We start from the raw sequence: 23,836 nt of genomic DNA on the forward strand, positions 1-23,836 counted from the left end.
TTATAACCCGGTTTAAAATTTTCATTTTTTATTCATCACAGAATGGTATACTTTTTATCAAAATCCTAAAATATCTTAAAACTTACAGAATTTAAAAGATTCTTGTATCATTACACCATTAAAGGAACTAGGTCTTTCATTTTAATCGTGGTCATGCACTTGCATTTCTGATTGTCACTGTGATTTTGGAAGAGTATGATGATTTGAAAGATTACGAATTTCTTATTGGCTAACGTTGTAAAATTCTCAAATTCTTCCTATGAATATTGTAACTTTTTTTTTTGATGAGAGATATTGTAACTTATTTAGTGGAAAGATTCCAACAACAAACTAATTTAGTGGGAACTTTGTTGGAGAAATCGTGAGAGAGAAAAGTAGAATGAGAAGAAAGTGGGGTAGTAGTTATTTTAGGGATATCCTAACAGTATTTAAAAAAAATTAATTAATGACACTATTACCTTTCCTTTTGAGTTTATTTACATAAAGAGGGATTTATACCAGCCGTCAGATGTGATCTTTATCAAGCTCTCAACAAAAATGAACGGCCAGACTTATCCAATGTTTTTTTTTTATGTTTGAAGGTTGCCGACGGAAAATTAGTCGGTCGGCGACCTTCACCGATGAAGACGATGAGGTGGCGGGAAGATGAGGTGACAGAGAGAGGTGATGAGATGGAGGAGAGAGAGTGATGACTAGTTAACGGAGTTATAACGGTAACTGAATAAAGAGCCATCTGGATATTTTTGATAAAGTAAGGGGTTAGGCAGGAAGCTGGTAATAAAGTTGGGGGCTATTTAAAAAATAATCCTAATTTTTTTGAAGTCCCTAAAGTGATATGTAAGTACTAAATTTTATTTGAAGAGAGAAAACAAATAGAGGTAATTTCTAAAAAGGTCAAAATAATATTAAAAATGAGTAGAAAAGCACAAAACATTTGAAAATTATTATTCAGGTCAAAAAGTGTGCAAATACTAAAATACCCCTTTTTGTCTTTTTGTGTAACTAAATTCTTTTATTTTTCTTTAAACTTTAAATCGATATAACTTTTGTTTGAGATGTCGGATTTCAATAAAAATTATATATTTAGAAATGATTTTTCATTAGCTTTCTAACAAGATCCACTTTCAATACTTTTTTTCGAAAAAAAAACCCAGAAAAAAACGGCGTTTTTTTCCTTTACGTTTTTATGCAAACGTGTTTGCAACATTCTGTTATGCAAACGTGTTTGCAAAAATCTGTTATGCAAACGTGTTTGCAAAAATCTGTTATGCAAACGTGTTTGTAACAATCTGATCTGCAAACACATGTTTGCATAATGTAAACTGCAAACTGTGTTTGCAAAATATAGATTGCAAACATGATTTGCAAGCTTTGTAAAATATAATTTTGAGTTGCATATCTTGCAAATTCGATTTGCAAATCGAGAATTATCGGGACAATAACTAAACAGTTCAAAATAATAAGTTCATCAAATTCAGATCCCTCTTAGAAGCACAATCCACACATCAACCAGCTTAATTGTCCCATATCTCCACCAAATCTAATATAAGTGTAATCTGAACTTGTTTGTCTCTCTCAGTCATTTTATCAAACATCTGCGCTGCATTAAAAATGACATTGATCCACATATACAAATCTAGTTTCCACCATCTTTCATTGTCTTACAATTAAATGAAAAAAGATCTTAGGATCAAGAAAGATGAGATCATTAAATCTTGATGCATTAAATCAGTTCATTTAAATCTTGAATTATTTAGCCGCTGGAAACAACTTTTGGGGTTTCCCCTATCATCCACAGTACCTTTACCATTTTGGTTAGAAACAAAATTCTTTCTTAAGTTGAATGGAGGTATTGATGGTAAGTTAGGAAAATGTATTTACAATTGTTAAGCTTTTAATCACCAAATTCAAGCACCCACCTTAGTTTTGAATTTCTTGTCTTTTCCTTTTAATGCTCTAGTATCAACTACCTTATAACCTTGTTACATGCACGGTAAGCTTTTTTTTGCCATTACAGATTCACAGAGATGATTTAATGGCTTCAGCAATGACACACTATACCATCTGTGTGTGCAAGTTATCATCTACTATCAAAGCTAATACTGCTTCTGTAAGGGTATTTCGGGAACCAAATAGTTAGAAAATGACCTAAATAGTAATTATCAATATTATTCTAAACTTGAACTATTATTACCCATAATATTTTGGTAACTTCTACTTAATAGGAAAAAATCTTGGTTTTTTTAGTTATTATGTTAATTTTCTAAACCCAAACAATCATTTTCTCAAACAAATAGACCCCTTAACAGACGTAAACGCTACCGGGGCTTGCCGTTAAGGAGGTAGTGTTTAGTGTTACTTCATATCTTGCACCTATAGAGTTTTCATTTTTTGCGTTGCAAGTTAGTAGCCTCGCCCGCTAATAGCTCTTTTAGCGGATTCTTTTTGCAACGCCTTTAGGTAAACTGGTTTAGTAGATCGTTGAGCCCATCCCACTTTAGCCTTGAGACGTTGGTTTGGGTTGAACTTGAAGAACTGTTTGCCTAGTTGAACCCTAAATTCACCCGGAGAAGTAGTAATATTGTATAACTGGACTAAATCTTTTAAAGAAAAGGATTAAAACATTGTATATTTATGTAATGGCAACTCTTAAACAATTCATCAATTTAGACTACTAGTAAGACAAGTCACTGCATAAGAAAATTTACAAGGGGATTGCTGGTGTTTAAGGATAAGTAAAAGAGAACGACATCGTATTTGAATTTGGGTAACTAGTGAACTTACTTGGTAGGTTGTTTAGAAACTAGCAACTCTCTTATTTAATATACTAAAAACCCCATAATATTAGTCCGACATTTTTTGTGATTCAGAATTTACAGATTATCCGTTATAAGGTAATTTCTCAAACGCTAATCAACTAACTTTTCTTGGAATCAAATATTTAAACTTTAAACAAAACTTTCATCTTTAGGTTAAAACCAAAATTTAAATTCAAATGATTTTTTTTTTTATGAGAATTGATAGTATAAACTTTCATCATAACATCCCAAATGAATGGAACAAGTTTCTCAATTATGTCCAGGCACATAAAACAAGCACATGGGGTCTGATTGTTGGATTTTTCTTTATAAGTCATTGTTGGATTTTTCTAATGATTTAGCTTTTATTTTTGAGGGGTGGTAAATGCCAAAACTTCCTTTAAAGTTAATAATTCGTGTATGTTACACGTGGAGAATACAAATTCTATTTAAAACCATAGATGTGTGGTCTATGTAATTGAGTAAGATGAAAAAGCAATATTGGTACATCTAAATTAGAACAATTATGTAACAACAATTCTTTTTGTGGACATAGTCTTTCAACTAGTTTTGTTAAGGAGATGTCCAAGTAAAGATACTCTTTTGTGTCTTTAGACATATTTTGCTATTTAGACATATTTTTGCATATTAGACTACAAATCTTAAATATTACTTCTGAAGGCCTAATTTTTGTGTCTTTCCATGTTATCTATCGGCCTATTGACCATTAAGTGGTATACGCGGATTCTCAATTTTATTTTTAACGTGGTTTTCTCTACCTACAAAATTGTAGCTCATTCTAACTTCCTCGTAGTCACAAGTGAGGACTCATAAGAACAAGAAAGCAACCAAGACTCATAGTAATAGTATGTGGTAAATTTTTGTTCAATATTTTGTATTTAAAAAAAAAAAATTAACGTTTTAAGAAGGGTTATTTCCCTAATGGCCCCCTACTTTACAAGAAATACCCATATGGCCCCCTTCCGTTATAACACCGTTACTCTCTCTCTTCCATTTCTTTTCTCTCTCCACCAACATGTTTTCTCTCTCTGCCACCTCGTTAAAACCAGCCACATCATCGTCTTCACCGGCAGGGTCGCCGGTCGGCCAAATTTCCGGCCGGCGACCTTCAAATTTTTTTTTTTCTTCTCTCTCTCTCTAAAAAAAAAAATAAATTTTTTTTTTTTTGAAAATCTCTCACCTCTCTCTCTCTCTAAACTCCGGCGAAGTTAAAAAAATTTGAAGGTCGCCGGCAGAAAATTTGGCCGGTCGGCGACCCTGCCGGTGAAGACGATGATGTGGCTGGTTTTAACGAGGTGGCAGAGAGAGAAAACATGTTGGAGGAGAGAGAAAAGAAATGGAAGAGAGAGAGTAACGGTGTTATAACGGAAGGGGGCCATATAGGTATTTCTTGTAAAGTAGGGGGCCAGGCGGGAAGCTGGTCACAAAGTAGGGGGCCATTAGGGAAATAACCCTTTTAAGAAATATGTTGATACCGGATTATTTTTTTTGTTTAAACAGATTGTGTTTTATAAGCTTCAACACTTTAATATCCTTTGGCTTATATTTTATACACCCGTCCACCACCTGTTGATGCAGCGGTTGGACATCCCTCTTAAGCCCATGAGGTCGTGAGATCGAGTCTCGGCGGAAGCAGTTTGTCATCAAGATTTATCCTATGTAATTTAGGCAATATATATAGTAAATAATATAATAATTTGTCAGATTTTAGCCCTCTTTCATGTTGTCGGGCTTTCATTATGGTTTAAATTAAGCGGTTATCGTGCTCATCACATCTTCATGATGTATCATTGTCATGTGACGACTAACATAGATCGTAGTTGATTTCTCAAAAGAAGGAAAAAGTTTATACACCTAAAGCAAAACATGTAATGCAAGAATATCTCAGCTCAATTGGTTGAAATTTTCCATAAGAATACGAAACCAAAAGATTTCATTAGTGAAATCGTGTTGTTCTCAAATAGTTGTGTTATATCTTAGTCAGTTGGGATGAAATTTCTTTCAAATATTTGCGAGGAGATTTCAGCTTAGATGAATGAAACATAATGCAAATATTTTAGAACAAAATGATTTCATCGATGAAATTATTCTATCTTGTGATTTTTTTTTTCGGACAATGTCAACCATATCGCTCGAAATATGTCATTTTCACCAACATGAAATAGTTGAAATTATGAGAATGAACGGTTGAAGCAAAATTCGATCTAATACTACATATTTTGTTGAAAATAAATTAAAGAAGTATTTTGTACTCCTTTTAACAATTTACTACCATTGAACATTTAGTTGCGACACCCAAGGCTTAGCAAATTAACAATATTGTCTCCTCTTTTGTTACTCGAAGCCAAGCACACGGGTACGAGATTTTCTTCTTGGCGAAAACTCTACGAGCCTACCCAAAATGGTTTGGACACTTGCTAAACTTGAGCATACACTTATAGCCCAAACACCAGACACTCTTGCGAGCGATGTGTTAGCTAGCAGTTTAGGGTATTATCTCCACTTTTGCCACCCCAAGTCTAAATCCACAGGTACGGAAGTTTTGTTTTTGGCGAAGGTTTTACGAGACCACCCTAAAGGTCTATACACTTACTAAAGTTGAGTGCACACCGATAAGTCTAGACTGAAGACACTCTTGCGAACAATGTGAGAGTATCACATAATTGTTGTAGTGAGTGATGGTTGTATTTGGTGGTGACGGAAGACATTAGTGGAGAGCTACGTTTTACGAAGCTCAAGAAAGTAGAGAAGGAAGGGAGATCAAAAACAATTTTAACAAATATATTTTAATTTCATTTTTTTTCAATCTCTACAAAGAATGTTTTATTTAATATTTAAAAATGACATGTATTTCCGGATTGATATAAAGAGGTAAATCAAAAACAATAAATATATATAGGTTTTTTTTTTAATTGTGAGAAATTATGTATGGTACTTTTAACAAAAAAAAAAAAAAATTATTTTCTAAATAGTCCCTAACTTTGTGACCAGCTTCCTGCCTAGCCCCTAACTTTATGAAAAAAATTTAGATGGCCCCTTTTTCAGTTACCGTTAAAACACCGTTAACCAGTCATCATTCTCTCTCCTACATCTCATCGCCTCTCTCTGGCACCTCATCTTATCGCCACCTCATCATCTTCACCTGTGAAGGTCGCCGACCGCCCAATTTCCCGGCCGGCGCGACCTTCAAACAAAAAAAAATTAATTTTCTCTCTCCTCTCTCTCTCTAATTTTTTTGTTTTCCTCTCTCTCTTTAGAACAGATCTAGAGAGAGAGAGAGAGAGGAATCACGAACGGATCTAGGGTACTTATGACATTTACACTAAAAAAATGGTCATATTTGAATTTATGAAAAATAAAAGGTCATAAAGGAAGCTGATCACAAAGTAGGAGGCCAAATAGGAATTAACTCAAAACTATACCACCTTTAAACCACGTTGTTTTGGTGCCTACAACTTGTATAAAAGTGGAGTGGGAATACATTTTAGTGAAAGAAACAAGGGAAGTTGAGGAGAGAGAGAGAGAGTTGGAAATGGAGATTGATTGGATGAATGATTATGAGATAGTAGGATCAGAAGATAATATTGCAACAGGAGGAGGAGAAGAAGTATTATTTTCCCAAGAAGGTAATAATAATGTCACCAACATTACTCCTCCTCCTAAAGCAGGAACAGGATTAGGATTAGGAGGAGGATTAGATCCAAAAGAACGTCATAAATTAGCAGAAAGAGAAAGAAGGAAATCAATGAGAACATTATTTTTATCTCTTCATTCATTACTTCCTCATGCAAATAGAGTACGTAAAGAACAATCAGCCATTCTTGATGAAATCATTAAATACATACCCATTACTGCTTCTAGACTTACTTCATTACAAAATCGAAAAACTAATCACAATTATTTAAAACCTTCTTCTTCTTCTTCTTCTTCTTTCAAAAAAACAACAACCTCACTATTATCCGCATCTTCTTCGATACAACCCTTATCTGATTCTGGTGATGGTACTACTACTACTACTAGTGATGATTGTGATATAAGAATTGAACCAGAACCATCATCCTCTGTTTCAATTCGAGTTAGAGGTGACAGAGTTAATGTATCACTTATTGATAAAAAGGGTACTACTTCACAAACTATGTTATTATCTGATCTATTAGATGAAATTGAATCTCATCAACTTGCAATCCTTCGTTCAACTCATTGTCGTGATGGTAATAAAGTTCTACATCATTGTGAAAACAAGGTTAGCTAGCCTTTTTATCTCTCTCTCTCTCTTTTCTTTTATTGGTTCTTGTGATTTTCAACCTTCCAAGAAAAGTCTTTTTTGCTATTTTAAGTAAGAAAATGACTTTTATGATCTCCTAAATTTCTGGCCGGACAAGATTTCGAGAAAAAAAAGAATTTTAAATTTTGTGTAACCACATATTTTAGCGGGGGATACTAGTCGGTCCCTGTATCAGGGTTGTTAATAATGTTGGAGCCCATGTTATTGTCTTTAGAAGGATGTTAGTAGCAATAACGTCAGGCGCCTTATAAATTATCGGTCGACATTTTGCCTGCCAAACATCTATATAAAATGGGAGTAGCCGGGTACCTTTTTTACAATATACCATCTCCTTTAATGGTTAAGATTACACCTCCCAAACTTATCTGAAAGGGTTGAGATTATACCTCACAAACTTATCTTCACGCCCTCTTTAATGATTATGATTACACTTCTCAAACTTTTCTATAAAAATTGAGATTACGTTGATAGAATTATCTGTGTCCAGCGAGCACGGGTTTTACCCTCGTATGTTGTTATTGTGTGACCCTACTAGTAGGGATCTAAAATTAGATTTTTAATTTTTTGTTTCATAAGTTTAACACATTGGAAAGTAATTAGACAAGAAAATAGAATTACATTTTCAATTTATTTTTCTCTTTTCTAATCTTTGTTCCCAAAGTATTTGAACTGTCACACAGATATAAAAAATTGATAGAAGATGCTACAAAAGTGAACTCTTAATTTCTTGGAGAGATCTTTATATTTGTACTTTTTCTCAATGGTTTGTGAAGTAGCAATTAATTATTTTGTTGCTGTTGTTGTGTTTCTGTTTATAGGTTTGTGATGGGCTAGACAAATCTCCTACTCTATTGAAAGCAACACTACAAAAATTAGCTCACAAGCTTCCTAAGTTGGGGTCATCATCTTCATTAAAGAGATCATTTGACCAAATCTGATTTACTATCTAAGAATATTCATCCAAAAATCTATTTCTATTTTTGGTGGTTTTTTTATGGTCAGATCTAATGTAGAGACTTAAAAATTAATGAGGAAAAAAAATGCTTCATTGTTGCATGTTAACTAACCACTGTTAAGTTTTATCTTCTATTTCGTGTGTGATTGGGCTAAAAGGTCTGAGCTAGAAAAAGAGTAAGCGGCAGATCCAAAACGTCAGGTTCGGACTGAAAAAAAAAAAAGTAATGTAAAACAAACTTTTGCCTCAGAAAATGTTGTTTGGTCCAATACATAAAAATTTGTACAAAACAAAATTTTCTTTTGTACACCCCTAATGTATTGTGCAAAACGTCATATTTCATCGATGCACAGTACATTTCCAAATGTCTTTTCCTTTATCTACTATTTTGCATAGTATTTTGAATCTGGGTAGAAATACATTTTCAAATGTTGTCCCTTTTATCTAGTATTTTGCACACTACATAAATTCATGTACAATATATTCTGAAATGACATGTACATAATTTAATATATTTTTATCGTGATATAACCCATATGCGCCTAACATAGCCATGTGCACTTGACAAAATCAATGGGCACCTTACATTACCATGTGAGCTCGACCATGCAGGTTATATTTTTACCATTGGAGACGTGACATTATCACATCCCAACTTAACCTGAACCTGACAATTTAACTCCAAACCTCACATATTAAACTAATTTGTTTTCTGACGTAGATTTTTCTTATTCAGTGGTACTTTTTGGACCAAAAGCTAATTTGTGAGTCTAATAACTAGATCTTAAAAGTTAAACCACCAGGTGATAAGATAGGTTGGTTGGTTGGTGGGTAAGTATGCGGAGAAAACACCATAAACCTGAATTGAGCCTTACGTTGCCACTCAAAGTTTTGTCGTGCTATCTTCGATAACTCTCAATAAGCATGGATGAGAAAAATCTTAGAAATTTTGATGTGACAAAAATATGTTCAATATTAGGTTTAGGACCACAAAAAAAATATATTCTTCGACTCCTAGTATATCATGTTGGAAAAATTAACCCTTCATTGAATCCTGACATTACCTAGCGGATCCGTGTAAAGTAAGGTGAACTAGAGAGTTAAAATTGCATCATGGGGATAAAATACCTAAAAAAGTTTAGGAAAGACATTTTTTGGTCTTTTCTCTTGGATTACTCTGAAATTGGCTTAAACTATGTATTTGTCTTCTTAATGTAATGTTTCTTCTCAAAAGAAAAAAAGGTTTAGGAAAGGCATGATGAAACTTTAACTAGATTACATGAGTTCCTTGGAACTAAGTTCAAATGGAAACTGAAGTTATATTATACCTCGACGTAACAGTTGACAAACTTATCTCTTTCTCATTCCTAGCCTGAAATGAGTGTTGCATGGATTGAGAGGTCAAACAATGAGCTTTTGATAAATCCGAAAACTTAGAACTTGATTAAAATGTGAAGTATAACATGATACTTTATTATGGATAGCCTATATGAGTGTAAGTTAGTGTCAATTTTATGGGAAGGTCATCTAGGTCGACTTCTCAGGAGCACACACGAAACATGGATTGTTCAGGTCCAAAATGAACACAACCGAGAACCTAAGTAAGCAAGGATTAGTTGTGTGATGTCAATATTGGTTTACAATTTATAGGACTTAGTCAAGACTTATAGTTCATTGTTGTGATAGTCCTAAATCGCTCGCGAGAAGTCCGGAGCCTGACTATAGGTGAATACTCAAGCTTAAAAAGTGTCAAGACCTTTTGGGTGGGCTTGTGAAGCCTTCGCCAAGAACAGGACGTCGTACCTGTGAACTGGGACAATATCCAACTACTAAGTTTTGGGGTGTCATAAGTGGTATTAGAGCCAATGACAGTTCTTCGTTGAGGGTGAGAGATTGTGATAGACCCACATCACTCGCGAGAGTGTCCGGAACCTTCGTTATAGTTGAATGCTCAAACCTAGTAAGTGTCGATGCGTTTTGGGTGGGCTCGTGGAGCCTTCGCCAAGAACAAAATCTCATACCTATGGGGCTTGGGCATGAGGTGCCTAAATGGGACAATTTTGATAACTTCTGTTGTAGATCTAGATTTAAAAAGAAGTGAAGAAAAGTAGAACTCTTTAATTATCATGTTCTAACTAGTTTCTTACAAGAGAAAATACCCTAGATAAATGGAAACATTCTACATTGACTATATTACCCCTTACTAAACTATATATTTACATATATATATATATACATACAAAAGTCATAACACCAACACCCCCCCTCAAGCTGGAGAGTAGATGTTCGAAACTCCAAGCTTGTTACATATACTTTCTAATTGACTCTTGGGAAGAGCCTTTGTGAACATATCTGCGAGTTGATTAGCAGAAGAAACAAAAGGGGTGCATATCTCTTTAGTTTGGAGTTTGGACCGAATAAAGTGACAATCTACTTCGATGTGCTTAGTACGCTCATGAAAGACAGGATTACTTGCGATATGAATAGCAGCTTGGTTATCACAATAAAGAGGAGTTGCGCTTGAAGACGAGTAGCCAAGTTCAGCTAGAAAAGATCTCAGCCATACAAGCTCACATGTGGTATGTGCCATAGCACGGTACTCTGCTTCTGCACTAGACCGAGCAACAACAGATTGCTTTTTACTCTTCCAAGCAACTAGGTTACCCCCAACAAAAGTACAATACCCTGTTGTGGAGCGCCTATCAGATGGAGATCCTGCCCAATCTGCATCCGTGTACCCTTCAATGTTCAAGTGTCCATTGGGACGATACAGTAAACCACGACCAGGTGCTCCTTTAAGATATTTGAGTATCCGAATCACTGCCTCTAGATGAGGACCACGAGGGGCAGTCATGAATTGGCTAACAATACTCACAGCATAAGCTATATCCGATCGCGTGATAGTCAGATAGATCAGTTTCCCGACAAGTCTTCTATACATTTCAGGGTCTGCAAGTGGTTCTCCAACTTCGGGACAAAGTTTAGAATTCAGATCCATAGGAGAGTTGACGGGTTTGCAATCCAAGTAACCCGCTTCCTCCAAAAGATCCAAAACATATTTCCTTTGCGACAAGTTAATGCCAAGCTTCGAGCGAGCAACTTCGATACCAAGAAAATATTTGAGGTTACCCAAGTCCTTTGTACAAAAATGAGTGGCTAAATGTTGTTTCAGAATCTGAATACCTTCGTCATCACTCCCTGTGACGACAATATCATCAACATAAACGAGTAAGATAACAATACCTCGAGAAGTCTTCTTATAAAAGAGAGAGTGATCGGCATGGCTTCGGATCATCCCATGAGAAGTAACTATAGTACTAAATTTATCAAACCATGCCCGAGGAGACTGTTTAAGTCCATAAATAGATTTCTGCAAATGACACACTAAGTCTTTAGAGGACTCGAAACCAGGAGGTTGCGCCATATATACAGTTTCCATAAGATCTCCATGAAGAAAAGCATTCTTCACATCAAGTTGATGAAGAGGCCACTGCAAATTTGCTGCTAGGGAAATAAGAACTCGGATGGAGTTAAGCTTAGCAACTGGAGAAAAGATTTCATCGTAATCAATGCCATAAGTTTGAGTGAACCCTTTTGCTACTAAACGTGCTTTCAAACGACTAACTGATCCATCTGGGTTATGTTTCAGAGTAAATACCCATCGACATCCAACTACCTTAGCATCATTTGATCGTGAGACGAGCGACCAAGTATGATTCAAATTCAACGCGTCCATTTCCTCCTCCATGGCCTTCTTCCAACCAGGGTGTCCAAGAGCCTCTCTGTAACACTTAGGGACAGTAACCGAGGATAAAGAAGTAGAAAATGCACGAAAAGATGGCGAGACATTATCAAGAGAAACATAGAGAGATATAGGATATTTGGGACAAGAACGCTTACCTTTACGAAGGGCGATGGGCTTATCAAGATCAGTATAAAGAGGCGGATCCGCAGACGAAGAAGGCAATGGTGAAGGAGGTGAGATGGCGTTAATAGTCTCACATGAAGGAACAATCGCTTGTCGTGGCCGACGAGTATACACGATATCAGTCGAGGGTGTCATGGTTGGGGGGATACTCGAGGGTGGTGGAGGTTGGGGATCAGTGGACGGTGAAACAGGTTCAAAAACAGGATGAGGAACAACTACATTTTCACTAGGAATTGTAGCTAAAGAGTTACATTCTTTCGAAAAATAAGGAACATGTTCAAAAAATGAAACATCTGCACTAACAAAATGTTTTCTCAATGTAGGACTATAACACCTATAACCTTTTTGAGTACGAGAATACCCCAAGAAAATACATTTATATGCACGAGGATCCAGTTTATCACGACCAGGACTCATATTATGAACAAAACAGACACAACCAAAAACTTTAGGAGGAATGGAAAACATCTCATCATTCGGAAATAAAAGTTGAAAGGGAGATTTACCTTGCAACACACGAGAAGGCATACGGTTTAAAAGATAAACTGCAGTCATAACAGCATCTCCCCAGTAAAGTTTTGGAACATTCATCTGCAGTAAAAGAGCACGAGCAATAGCAATAATGGGACCATTCTTTCGTTCTGCTCGACCATTTTGTTGTGGTGTAGCTACACAAGAAGTTTGGTGAATTATTCCCTTCGATTTTAAGAATTGGGACAATTCACCACATTTGTATTCTTGTGCATTGTCAGAACGAAAGACTAACACTTTAGCATCAAACTGATTTGTTATTTCAGCATAAAAGGATTGGAAAATAGTAAACAATTGAGAACGATCACTTAAAATATATAGCCAAGTCATTCGAGAATAATCATCAATAAAGGTAACAAAATATTTAGCCCCACAAAAGCCAGTTGTCCTACTAGGACCCCAAATATCAGAATGTATGAGTTCAAAAGGTCGAAGTCTATGACTATTAAGTCGAGGAGAGTAACTTGATCTATGATGTTTACTGAGTTCACAGGTTTCACAATCAAGAGAAGAGAAAGGTGGTAAATCAGGAACCAAAAGACGTAAATTGTCAGCTGAAGGATGCCCTAATCTGCAATGCCATTGAAAAGGAACAAAAGAGGTGTGCAAAGCAGTTGACTCAATCGGTTGGAAATAGTAGAGACCATTCTTCTCAAATCCTCCACCAATCGTCTTCTTCGTCTTTAGATCCTGAAAAACACAATATTCAGGATAGAAGGTTATAGAACATTGAAGTAGTTTGGTAAGTTTACTAACGGATAAGAGACTAACAGGAAATTGAGGTATATATAGAACAGTAGAGAGATTGATTTTAGAGGAGGAGAAAACGGCTCCAATACCACTAACTTGTGATTTGGTGTCGTCAACCAACGTAACAAAGGAAGGAGTTATATTGGCTTTGAGGTTTTGTAAAAGGGTAGGATTACCTGTCATGTGATCAGATGCACCCGAATCGATTACCCATGGAGTAGAAGAAATAGACTGAGGACAAGTATTACCTGAGGCCAAGAGAGCAGCAGCGGAAGAGGATGGAGAGGGATCAAGCACGCGCATCTTTTCAATCATAGACTCGTATTCCTCTCTAGAGAGAGTTACTTGATCGGAACTAGCCTCAATTACTTTGAAATTACCCTCTTCAGTAGTGGCATGATTAGCCCATACTGGTTTTCCATGTAATGCCCAACAATAATCAACAGTGTGGTTCTTACGACCACAGTTGGTGCAATGTTTGAGGCCTCGCCCTCGACCACGACCTACAGACGGAGCACGAATTGTCGTCCGTCCAGGTGTTGAGGATCCACCTTGTTTTCCACGAGCATAACTAGTTTGTTCAACATAAGATACCAAGGCAGCACAGTCAGATCTAATAGTGGGCTCCTGACGAATAACACGTTGAATACGAGCAAATGCCTCACTAGCTGTAGGTATATCCTTATCTGACAGAATTCGTGAGCCAATATGAGCTAAGTTAGGACTTAGTCCTGACAAGAATTTGGAGACTCGAAATTCTTCGCGTTGCCTTCGTTGAGTCTCAATGTCATTGGTGAGAGGTTGATAAACATTTAACTCCTCCCACAAGCCCTTAAGTTCAGAAAAATACTCACCAACTGATCTTTCACCTTGCTCAATGGTGAAGATACTTTGAAATAGTTCATATGTACGAGTGATGTTTTTATCTGATGAGTACGATTCTTTGAGACTATCCCAAATTTCCTTTGCCGAGTTCAAGCAATTTACGGTTTCAAATATCTCCTTCTCCAAACTATTCCATAACCACGTCATAATCTGAGCTTCATCTTCTTCCCACAACTCTAGTTCCTTCGAATCAATTGGTGGGGTCGATGAAATATGCGACCACTTTCTACGAGCTTTAAGAAACACACTAATAGCCTTTGACCATTGAAGGTAATTGTGACCATTAAGTTTTATGGCAATCATCGATCCATAAAGTATCGGTCCCGATTTTTCATCCATTATAAAGTGACCAAGTAACAAGGTATACTAACAATATGATGACTTTGAGTTCAACTAACAAGCAAGTAAAGTAGATTCAAATCACACTTGATATCACTTATGAAACAGCAGATCCAGCAGCAGCAAAATAGTAGTTTGAAGCCCAAATTGAGTGCAAATAGTAGGTTACTTAAGTGCAAACAGCAAATAGAACAAAGAGTAGACCCTAACAACCCTAAATCCAGTGGAATCCTAGTAAATCCAAGCAAAAAACGAGCTGAAATAGGGGAGATTTGGCCAAAAAAACGAGTGGGATCTAGAGAGAGAAAGTCCAATGTTTTTGAAACCCTAAATAAGAGATCTAAAGAGAGAAAAACGAGATTACCAAGTGTAGATTCACTTCATTTGTTGCTCTGATACCATGTTGTAGATCTAGATTTAAAAAGAAGTGAAGAAAAGTAGAACTCTTTCATTATCATGTTCTAACTAGTTTCTTACAAGAGAAAATACCCTAGATAAATGGAAACATTCTACATTGACTATATTACCCCTTACTAAACTATATATTTACATATATATATATATATATATATATATATATATATATATATATATATATATACATACATAAGTCATAACACCAACAACTTCTAAGGCTTAGAGCGCCACAATTGTTGTCCTTGTAGACTAATCACTAGGAAAGGTTCAAAGTCGAAAGACCGCTGCATCGTTTTGCATATGAACTCTTTTAGGGTCAGCGTGTCATCCTAGTAAGTTTGCATTATAGTAAACCTCGAATATTCATTAATATGGGGGGTTGTTGAAATCGAAACCAATTTTGGCGCAGTCCGACTCCTCAAACTTAGAAATCGAGCATCCATTGCATTCGTCTCGTCAAACTCTTAACTTTAGAGCCAAGAGTTGCTCAAATCGATTCTGGATGAATGAGATTGTCATGTTTGAAGTTTGGACAAAAATCGATTAAATTAGGGACTAAAAAAAACTAGACCAGTTACCTTTAGGGTAAAATGCAACCAAGGAACCGTCGTAATCTAGCGAATCTCGTTCAACGAGCAAAAGAAATCGGTTTGCTCACATTCATCTTGTTGGATGCTCTCCAGGCAACCTTCTAGAAGCTCCCGAAGCGCCCAGATCAACGACTGTGGTGCTGCTTTCTTCGGGACACTTTTGATAGTGCCCTCAGATCTAACAAACGGCGTTCATTCGCATGATCTCTACCGGTGTAATGGTCGTAATTGTTATCACTACTTACAATGCCTGAAAAGTCACCAAATAACTCCCAAAAGCCACTAAAACTCATCAGATGCACCTCTTTTGTACCCACCATTCGAAATCTATAAAAACCACTACCTTTATTCATTCCATTATATCTCTCCTTTGTTAATATAGTAAGATTTTCATGTGTTTCGAAGACAAACCTTGATTCAGAAGACATGAAATCTGAAGCATTCTAGTATGTCTCGTATTTAGGATGTAGAATTATGAGTTTTTAATATGTCTAGGATCTAGAATTAAGAGCTTTCTAGTATGTTTAAAATCTAGAATCAATGTCATTCTAGTGTATCTAAAAATTTGGAATCAAGAGCATTCTACAAATCAAGAACTTAAGTGTGGTGCATCTTATTGTGTCTTGAAGACAAAACTGAAGTCAAGAGTTTTCTCGAAACCAAGTAGGGAATAATTTAGAAAAGCCAGCGCTTTGGGGAAAGCTAAATAGTTTCCGGAGTGTGAAGACTTGGTCAAAAATTGGTCAATTTTGTTTGACAATTTTATTTAGGAAGAAAGCAAAATAGCTTCTCCACCTCAGCTCTCTCTCTCCACCTCACTTCTCTCCCTCCACCTCATCTTCTCTCTCCACCTCATCTTCTTTCTCTCTTCTCCGATAGGTCGCCGGCCGGAAAATTTTCCGGCCAGCGACCATGAAAAAAAAAAAAAAATTTCTCTCACATCTCTCTCTCTCTCTAAACTCCGGCGAAGGGAAACCCCCTTCGCCGGAGTTTAGAGAGAGAGAGATGTGAGAGAAAAAAAAAACAAAATTTCATGGTCGCCGGCCGGAAAAATTTTCCGGCCGGCGACCTATCGGAGAAGAGAGAGAGAAGATGAGGTGGAGGGAGGTGAGGTGAGGTGGAGGGAGGTGAGGGGGAGAGTTTTTTTATTTTGAACCATATTCCCCATAAAATATGTTTCCCCGGAAACTTTTCAAAATTTTGCATATTCCCTTTAAAATTTCACACCCCGAAAACTATTTAGCTTTCCCCAAAGCGTTGGCCTTTAGAAATCAAGTCAGGAGTCAAGAAGGTCAAGTTAGAAGAAGTCAAAGAGTTCATGTGCTTATGAAGTTTGGCCCACTTTCAGAACTGTGAAGTGTCATCGCAACCCTGAAAAAGAAGTCGTTGGATCTTGGGAGATATGCACACAACTCTTAAACTGTTATAATAAAATGTCTTAAGGAAAGATAATTGATTATCACCTCGACAATAACGTTGTCGATGTCTCTAATAATTAGAGAAGGGGTTATTCTGGTTTGAGTATAGTCAGTCACTCTAATTTCATTTAACGGAACAGGTAGAGTGACAACTCAAAATTTAGTCAGGCTATCTCGATTACCTACAAAAACTCAATTTAATGAGTAAACTAGAGAGAGACAAACCTCAAATTGAACCATGGAACAGACCAAACATTTGTTTGGGTAAGATGTGGGCATATATAACTTCCCATAAAATTGTTCAAACACAGATCATAACAGAAGAAGGAAAATATTTCTCTGAAAAGAACTATTGGTGTGTTTGGTTGCAGGATTCCTAAGTAGGATTCCTATCAAAAGTGGAATTTGGTAGGAATCATGAATCCTTGGTCTGTTTGGCTACCAAGAATCCTAGGACTCTTGAATCCTAAGGATTCCTAATTCCAAAAATTGTATTGGACCAAAATCCCACCTTACCCCCTAGGATTTGCTAGGATTTTGGATTAATGAACCTAAATTTCAAACTTAAAATCAACAAAAAAAATATTTCTTTCTACAAAATCATTATTTTTTTTCAAAATCATTATTTTTTTCAAAAATCATATTTTTTCTAAAGACTTTTAAAAATACTCAAATAATAATAAATCATAGGATTCTTAGTTGCCAAACAAGCCAAAAAATATTACTAGGATTCATGAATCCGTGGAATCATGAATCCCAAGGACTCATGAATCCGCGGATTCATGATTCCGCCATCCAAACACACCATATATGGATTGAAGAGGACAACCAGATCTCAGTGAACAAGATGATACATGTTTTTTTCATTAACTAGTGAATCTGCCCAAACAATTAAATGACTCATACAACATAAATCTACACAAAAATGAAAGAAGAAAAAGAAAAAAAACCGCTTTCTCTCTCTAAAAAAAATAACTGTAAAGATAAAAGGGAATAGCAGAGTTAACAGAGTTACAGTGTCAACAATGTGGTACATGTTTTTTTTTCATTAACTATAAGAACCTCAATGAGTACTCAAACAAGTTCCATTAGAAGAGGATCACCCACAGCCATGACTCTAATCAATCTTATGAAGTCAGGCTCATCTGACACATTACATGGATGTACTGCCGGTACGTGAGACGAATAAATGCTTGAGATATTACTGGATGCCGTTTCTGTCTTGTATATCATTTTTCCAAGAACTGAATCGAAATTATTTGGCGAATCCATGGCCTTAAAGAACATGGGTATGGCAACCTTGTGATGGATTTTCACATCCCCCACAAGACCCACCAACTCTACAAAATCTGATACAAATCGTCGAGGAATGTAGAAAATCTCAGAACTGCCAACTGTTAGGTCCTGCAAATCGGTCGTGCTTTCCTTATAACTGACCTGAAAATGAACGGGCATTGTATCCACTGCTTTCTTCACCATATCTGCTTGTTTTAAGAACCAGGCCGAGTTATCACCCTTAGTTGAAACAGTAGTCCAAGAATTGGGTACCTGGATAGTATATTAAAGGTCTTGTTAGAGAAAACAGGATATTCAGCCTTCAAGATCCACAAGAATAAAATCGAATGGGCTACCCATGGGCAACACATTTAAAGAGGCTTACCCGAAAACATAGCCTGAGCATATGACCTAATTAATTGCCCCAGTTGATTAGAGAGTTTAGATATAGTAGTCATCGGATACAAGGTCTAGTTTTTAGATAGTTTCAGGTACTTATACAATTTTATAAGTGACCGCCTTAACCCATTAAGCCTTTACCGCCAAAGAGATTAAGAGGTAAATGAGAGTAGGTTTGAGTTGGTTACGTATAACTAATCCTATAAGTTACTTATAAATGGTATAAAAAATGATAAATAAATTATGTTTTTCTTTTAATTTTGCCTGTTTTTGAAGTGCTCATGGCCCGAGCCTGCCCCAAAAACTCTAATGTTCTTCATATTTTGGAGCCCGAAATGCCCGACCGAAAGTCTTCCATGCCCATGGATTAACCAAGTTGTCGATGAACAAGTAAGGTGAAACAAAGGAAAGACGAATTTAAATTTTGATCTAGAGTGAACTTCAATAAAATACCGATGCTTTTGATGCTATTTGTAGCTCTTTCTCAAATAAAAAAGAAATATGTATTACCTTGTCAGTGATCCAAAGCTTAATCTTGTCTGCTTCAAGCAAATTCCAGTAATTAAGAACAGTATCATCTTGGAGGAAAAGAAAACCTTCCGCGCTCGCAAAACGGTCAAATATCTTTGGCAAATACCTGTGAAGGCAAAAGAAAAATGTTGGCAAATTCCAGTAATTAAGAACAGTAATGTAATTTCAGATTCCAAGTGTCAACCCCCCAAGTGGAATAGAAACCACTTACGGGATTACACCATTCATTAATTACTGTATAATTTTAAGAGCGAGAACCGACCAGGGGCGGAACCAGGATTTCAAGTTTGCGGGGGGCTAGCCTATAGTTATTATAAAAAAAAAAAGTTCTGCTTATAAGTAAACCATGGCCTAGAAGAATTAAGTATGGTATTCTTTCATATCATGATTCTAACCCTCAAGGATGTTATAGTTTGAATTTGATATTTCACGAAACATTAAACAACTCTACTGCACACTAGAGTAGCGATATAGTTCTTTGTAAAGAAACAACTGTTACATGTTCTATAAACGGTATTTGAAACTTTCTCAATATTTCCAATTTGCATTGCGCAATGACAACTAAAAATAAAGTCCAAGAAATATTGCTACTCTATTAGTGCACAATTTCTGTTAATTGACTTAGCAGAAAAAAAGATACGTACAACAGTCCCAAGCCAAAAGAATCTAGGAATTAAGGAGCAGAGGCAGATTAGACATCTGCTTGTGAACATTACAACAAAACAATTACATAAAATCCACAAAAGATTGAAACTCCTCCCCTGCTTTAGCTATACAAGATGGACATATATGTGTCGAGAAAAGCTTTTTATGTAATTGTTGTAATTTTCATTTTGCCAGGCAAGTATTGATTACTAATAAACTAAGGAATTGCACTCTGAAGGTTGAGGCAACCACAACTGTGGATGAATAATAAATAGTAACCAGGTATTTTCTTCAATTTTCGAGGTTTCCACACTTTCGGAACCAAGCCTAAAATTGACGATGTGCAAGACTTCCACCGGATCTGGGGCATTTGCCACAGAATCACCGTAAGCATGGGACTAACATCAACAAAATTGAGGCCATACCCTATAATATAACCTGCCCCAATCTGGTTCTGCCTACATGGCACATTACTAACTCTACCCGGGAACCAAGCCTACAGGGTGTTGAAGCCTCTTGGGAACCATCTTCATAGAGTGCCAATCCTTTTATGTTCTTAATGTGAATGACTAGTCAAGCTAGTTTCCCCGGGTTATGAGGAGCTCGACTATTCGAACACTAACTTATACGGATTCCGAGATTTTTGTACCAGTGGACCAACCAGGGAAATTGTACTCAATGCCATACCATGCACGATGGAACTTACAATTGTTTGAGAAAGTGTAGCTTCTAAAAAGATTCAAAATGATTCACAAGATTTTGAGTCTACCCAATATTTCATATATACTCTATGTTGGTCATTAAATATATGGAAAAGGAAAATGACTCAAACGGCATCGTACAGATGCAATCATTTAACTACCTTTGCACTTCCTAAAATTAACAAGTGTCCTACATTAGTGACTTTTCCCTTCTACGTTAGTTTTTTCCAAGTTTCATCTCTTGTTGGCAAGTTTAAGATTTGTTCCTATTTCTTACAAATTTCAAAATTCTCGTAACGAGAGTTTTTAGACAGGTCATGACTTGCCTTTTGGATATCTTATCATCTTATGTCCAAAAAGAGTCCAAGGGTATTAGGACTAGATTGCAAGTTATAAGGACCTTTATTGCATTTCAGACTCTTTTCTTATGGAGTTATCTGTCTAAAGAGCCCCTATTACAAATTTCAGATAATTCTTTGATGATATCTATTCTGTTAGCTTTTTTTTCAATGTTAAGAGCTTTATCTGCTATCCTGGGTATTTTAGTCGAATACCAACTCTGTTCCACTTTAGACTTGATTCTAGTTAAAGAACTAAAAGATTATTCTCAAGCGCAAATCGCATTAGTTGTGTCTGCCTATGCGTTCACATCAAGATCATCATAGGACCAATTTAATTCGGTCAAGTTACATGTATGAGCATAACGAAGTACATCATATAAATTCAGACACCATTTCTGAAAAGGTTCGCCTTAAGTATAGACATTAATTTAGGATATCTCCCCCGTAACTTCATCTAAAGATGACGTCGTGCAAGATTAGACTCCATTATGAGGCGTGACAAAATCTAATTTGGCACGAGACTCCATCGTTTGGGTTTGGCCAAGGCACAAGCCTAAGACAAGGTTCAATAGTTTGGCATGATAAAAGATGATCTACTTGGACAAAAATCTACTGTAACCGGGGGACAGGGCTTTCCTACTTCTATTTTCTAACCCTAACGCTCCATAATGACTAGACATTGCAAAACAAGTGTCGCATAAATGATGCTACATAACATACTAAATCTTCCTCATACATCTACAAATTTTTAACAAACAAACTAAAACATTGAAACCTAGGGAAACTGACATTAGACTACAGAGAAGAAAGAAGCCATAACAACAGTCATCAAGCTCAAAGGTTATTCATTCAATTCTTATACTACTTAGCAATTCGATAAATGAAGAAATTAATCTCAAAGTTGGGAACTTACTTGTAAACTTGATCCAACTTGGCACGTTCAACAGCAAGTTCTAAATTGCTGTGCTCAGAGAGTATAACCACAGTCTTGAATATCCTACCATAAAGCAATCTCCACTCCAGAGCAACGCGCTCAACAGGCCTACTACAGAACATGATTAGCACAACATTTCCGAAGTTCTTTCTCAATCTAATCAAGTTCCCTATCTCATAATTTACTGTCCCTACTTCCTCGACCCCAAGATGGACGGATGGTAACTTCTGAGGGATAAATTCCATCCGATCTCCATGACCAATTGTAGCTCGTGGTCTATCCAATTCTAATGACATGAGCCTAGGTTGCAGATACCCAACAGCCATCAGATCTTGAAGCCAAGCAGCTGTAAACTTAACATCTAGCTCACTCCAAAACTTTTCCTCTGCCATTGCATAACTTAACTCTAAGATCTTCTCGAACAGTCTATGTTTTCCAGATCTCCATTGAACCAAAAATTTAGTGAGACGACCCACATTTACATGAAGATCCTTCTCTTCTAAAAATGGGTATCCCTCAACTCTATCATATCGATGGACCGTAGGAGGATAAACTACGACGAAACCCCCAATTTCCCACAAAAGCCTCTGTCCCCAATAACCCCTAAGTATATCAGAAGCCATAGTACTAACAGAAACTGGAAGCATCAATGACCAAAATGCAGAAGAATGGAAAATTGTATTGAATGAATTCATCGGCACCATCATACCTTGTGGCAATGCTACTTTTGGAGCACTTTCGTCGAATCTGATGTCTAACGATTCAAGACTAGCTTTTCGAGTTAAATAGAAAATGGAATCAACATCAGGGAGGCCATTGGAAATACCTTGTTGGATGAATTGCTTACCACCATATAATTCAGTGTAGAATTCTTCATGCCCTAATTCTCCTACATTCTCTAATGGTAGACCCCTTGGCCATACGGAACGTTGCCCAAAATGAATGTATGGATTAACAACAGTTCGATTAGGGTTTTCATGGCTGTACTGCAAGATAGTCTGTTGTCTTGCACCTTCCCCAACCAATTCCAAATCAAAATGTTTACCCAAATCTCCATCAATGACATCCCCACGATCATCAGCATCAAAGATTTTTTTGGCACCATGTTGAATTGCAAAAAGATATCCAACATTTTTTCTAATATAAGAATGGTAAGGAAGATATTCTAAAATTCGAAACCCTAATTTTGCTTGTTCTTCTAATGAGATAAAAATTGCACCTTTTAGATTCCAATCTGAAGGTGTTTCTGAAGTAGCAATAGCAAGAACTTGCCAACCCTTAATCTTAACAAGATTACGAAGGGAATCGGTAGGGTGAGTTGAAACGGAAACAATGATCCATTTTTCAGATCGAAAAGAAGCGTATGGAGTTACTTTATCAGTTATAGATGGGATTGAATTCCAATCAATTTGAGGGAATGAGATTTTCTGAAGTTGTTTAGAGGTTGATTCAAAACAGAGAAGAGCGGCCGTATCGCCAACATTACGGAGGAAAAATAGGGCAACGACGGTAACTAGAAGGAGAAGAATTGATACGATTTTGTAGAGATTTTCAGATACCCAAGTTGAGAAATCAAGACTTTTAGATTCAGAGAAACGAACTTGAGAGAGTATATGTGATGATGGATATTGATTTGAGGTTGAATTTGAATTTGTTCTAAGAAGTGGTTTTGATGATTTTGGTGATAAACGATCTTGAACCAACATCATGGCATCTGATTGAATCCAACAAGAACAAACCTAAAAACCCACTTACTCAATCTTCTTCTTCTTCTTCAGGATTGTTGTTGTTCAGATCTCTTTCTCTTTCTCTCTCTAGATTATTGTATAGTGACTGGGGGAGAGAGAGATGTGTCAGCTGCCGACAGGTATAGTTAGGTGGTGGATTTAGTTTAGTTGCTTGAGATTGAATATTTAGTAGCAGTTGGGAGGTCTGATCGATCACTTTACTTTTTCACTTCTCCTTTGTTTTGTTTGTTTTATGAATTTGGGGTTTAATTCATTTCTTCAACTAATCTAAACAAGTATTAAGAAATACTAGTAAAGGTAAGTCAAAACCAGTAAGCAAGATTAGCTGCTCCACTGATTAAGTAA

General features: G+C 36.4%; 2 protein-coding genes across 2 annotated transcripts; one reads left to right on the plus strand and one right to left on the minus strand.

Moving 5' to 3' along the window:
- The first annotated feature begins 6,272 nt into the window (after positions 1-6,272).
- Positions 6,273-8,166, plus strand: LOC147541597 (uncharacterized). The gene is made up of 2 exons (XM_086637476.1): positions 6,273-7,062; positions 7,923-8,166. The coding sequence occupies exons 1-2, from the start codon at positions 6,352-6,354 to the stop codon at positions 8,040-8,042; spliced, it is 831 nt and encodes a 276-aa protein (XP_086493602.1). The 5' UTR covers positions 6,273-6,351; the 3' UTR covers positions 8,043-8,166.
- A 9,586-nt stretch (positions 8,167-17,752) lies between these two features.
- On the minus strand, positions 17,753-23,515 carry LOC147541598 (putative glycosyltransferase STELLO2). The gene is made up of 3 exons (XM_086636909.1): positions 21,723-23,515; positions 19,102-19,228; positions 17,753-18,465 (listed from the first exon to the last, which is right to left on the minus strand). Exons 1-3 carry the CDS (start codon positions 23,450-23,452, stop codon positions 17,992-17,994), a joined length of 2,331 nt encoding a protein of 776 aa, XP_086493035.1. The 5' UTR covers positions 23,453-23,515; the 3' UTR covers positions 17,753-17,991.
- Positions 23,516-23,836: the final 321 nt, after the last annotated feature.

This window comes from Eschscholzia californica, unplaced genomic scaffold (genome assembly GCF_041429995.1).
Source record: "Eschscholzia californica isolate CP2 unplaced genomic scaffold, dmEscCali1.0.p SCAF_4, whole genome shotgun sequence".
Taxonomy (NCBI): domain Eukaryota; kingdom Viridiplantae; phylum Streptophyta; class Magnoliopsida; order Ranunculales; family Papaveraceae; genus Eschscholzia; species Eschscholzia californica.